This window comes from Octodon degus, unplaced genomic scaffold (assembly GCF_000260255.1).
Source record: "Octodon degus isolate 3935 unplaced genomic scaffold, OctDeg1.0 scaffold00004, whole genome shotgun sequence".
Classification (NCBI taxonomy): Eukaryota; Metazoa; Chordata; class Mammalia; order Rodentia; family Octodontidae; genus Octodon; species Octodon degus.
This window is the reverse complement of record NW_004524580.1, coordinates 32693711-32696319: the sequence shown is the minus strand read 5'-3', so window position 1 is coordinate 32696319 and position 2609 is coordinate 32693711. Positions and strand designations below refer to the sequence as shown.

General features: G+C 54.8%; 1 protein-coding gene across 1 annotated transcript in view; it reads left to right on the top strand.

The window, feature by feature from the left end:
• Positions 1 to 2609, top strand: part of Aldh1l2 (aldehyde dehydrogenase 1 family member L2) — a 51253-nt gene that overhangs the window by 20206 nt on the left and 28438 nt on the right. The window contains exons 5-6 of the mRNA XM_023717326.1: positions 2047 to 2148; positions 2336 to 2425. Coding sequence (XP_023573094.1) covers positions 2047 to 2148; positions 2336 to 2425 — 192 coding nt within the window. The remainder of the gene's footprint in view (positions 1 to 2046; positions 2149 to 2335; positions 2426 to 2609) is intronic.

Genomic DNA, 2609 nt, shown 5'->3' with positions numbered 1-2609 from the left:
GGGGGAGGGAGGGAGGAGGAGGTAGAGCAAGAGGGAGGGAGGAGGGGAGGAAAGGGGGAAGGGGAGGAGGGGAGGGAGAGGAAGAAGAGGAAGGGAAAGGGAGCGAAAGAGAGAGAGTGCTAGGATCCCCATATCCCCTCAGGGTGAGGTCGGGGCACTGCCCCACCGCCGGCGTGACAGGTAGGTGTATGTGGAGTGGGCTACACTTGGCCCTGTGGTGGGGCTCCTGCTCTGTGTTCTCGGGCAGGTTGTTCACCAGCTAGGAATCCTGAGAGCGAGGGGACGGGCGCCTACGCAGCTCCCAGGGGAGGACAGCCTCAACGCAGAGCAGGCGGACCCAGCCCAAAGGAGCATGCAGGGCACATCCAAAGGCACCTGGCCCGGGGCTTTCCTACAACACATTTCTGTTGGTCGTGCTTGCGGCCCATCTTGCCCGCAGGCCCTGTGCAGAGCTGCTGCGCACCCAGCATACCTTCCTGCCCTTTTCACCCCTTCCTTCGCTCTCCTTCCCTCCATCTTTCCATCTCCTTCCCCATTGAGAAAGATCTCTCCCTACTTCCTGTTATCTGTCTTTATTTTGCTTTTAATTGATATTTTGGTTTTCTCATAGAATAGGAACCCGAGATATTTAGGTTTGTGTGTCTGACACTTAACATTATGGTGTCGATGTTCATCCACGTTCTCACGATCGCTGAGGTGATCCCTCTTTGTGGCCGCGTAGTCCTCCATCGAGTGTAAGCCACGTTCTCTGTGTTCATTCATCTGTGGATGGGTGGATAAGCTAATTCCAGACCTAGCTGTTGTGAATCATGCTGCTATAAATGGGTGTGGACGGATCACCGTGGTGTGATGTCTCAAGTCTATCTGGGAGGTACCTAGAGGGGGAATAGCTGGCTCAAGCGGAATTTCTACTTTTAGTTTTTTGATGAATCTCCGTTCTGATTTGCACTTTTTTTTTTTTTCCAGTACAGGTTCTACAGGGTGCTCAGGGTCTCACTATGGAGATTGGACTCATAGTGATCCTCTTGCTTACAGCCTCCCAAGTGCTGGGATTACAGGCATGCACCACCATGCCCAGTCTCAATGGCTGTCTCAGTGCGCCCCGGGGGCGGGGCTGGCACAGCAGGCTGGGGATTGACCCCTGGCCCCTGTGTCTGCCTAAGCAGGCGCTTTAATCCTCTGAACTATTTGGCCCTCCCTCTAATTTGCACTTTAGTTTTCTTTCTTTTGTTTCAAGTGTCCTAGGCTGGAAAGCAAGTTGAACTAATCTAACACAGTAGCACAAAATGTTCTAGAACATCCGGGTCAGCCAAGTAATCCACAGCCACTTGTGTTATTCTCCTGAGAGTTCCAGTCAGCCACCAAGGAGGGGCTGGTGATGTGTCAGCCCGAGAGCCTTTCTGCGGGGCCCTGGCATGTGCCAATCATGCGCTCCACCCTGGGCTGCACCCCGCCCAGCAAGTGGTCACTCCGGCTGCAGCCAGATCCTGGCAGTGTGACTACCTGGGTGCACATCCTGCCTCTGCCCCCAAGCTGTCTCTGTGATCTGAGATACTAACTTGCCCTTAATCCACAGTTTCCTCATCTGTAACCCAGGAATCATAATATCTACCCTGTGGGTCTGTGTGATGTTTGCCCAGCATGTTTTTGTTTCTGAGACAGCATCTTGCTGTGTAGTTCAGGCTGTGTACTCGCTGTGTGGCCCAGGCTGGCCCCAAACGCATGGCGATCCTCCTGCGGCAGCCTCCCGTGCACCACCATGCTGGCTGTGGGTGTTTCACATGAAGGAGCTGCCACTCTCTGTGCGTGGCACACGGAGAGACCTACAAAATGAAGGTCCTCTTCACAGCCCAACTCTTCAGGCCACTGATGGTGAGACGCTTAGAGCTCTCCACGACAAGGATCAGCCAGCCCTCTGTGGCACACGTGCCATAGTTTTGCCACCACTGGTCCAGGCAGACTGATGGGTGGTATCATTCTGCTCAGCACAAGCAGACCAGCCGCGTGGTGAGCTGCGTGGTGGCACGGGTCTGTTCTTGGCTTTAGGTAGAGGCCGTGCAACTCATAGCAGATGGAAACGCTCCTTGTACCCCGCAGCCAGAAGAGGGGGCGACCTATGAAGGGATCCGGAGAAAGGCAAGCGCTGAGGTATCTACGGCCACTCCGGGAATGTCTGCAAGCCCACGGCCCTCTGCCTTTGCACAGTCCCGGTCTACCATTTCCGGGCCAGAAGTTCAGCGCCTGGGCCAACCTGCCCACACCTGCCCTCTGCACCAGGGGACAGAAAGGTGGCTGCATCCATGGCCACTCAAGGCCTGTGTTTGTGCCATTCTAGATTCGCTGGGATCAGACTGCTGAGGTTTTGCATAACTGGATCCGAGGTCATGATAAAGTCCCTGGAGCCTGGGCCGAGATAAATGGGCAGGTACGTCCTGAGGGCTGCGGCTCTCGCTCTTGTGAAGATTAAATGATCTAATGCATGCTAACACGCACACACACACTTACCTAGTCCACGCAAGAGTCAGTGGTTGTTAGATATTAACTGTGAGAACCTGGTGAACGCTGGCCGTGCTGGCCGAAGTGATAACAGCCAGCTGGGGTCAGCTGCC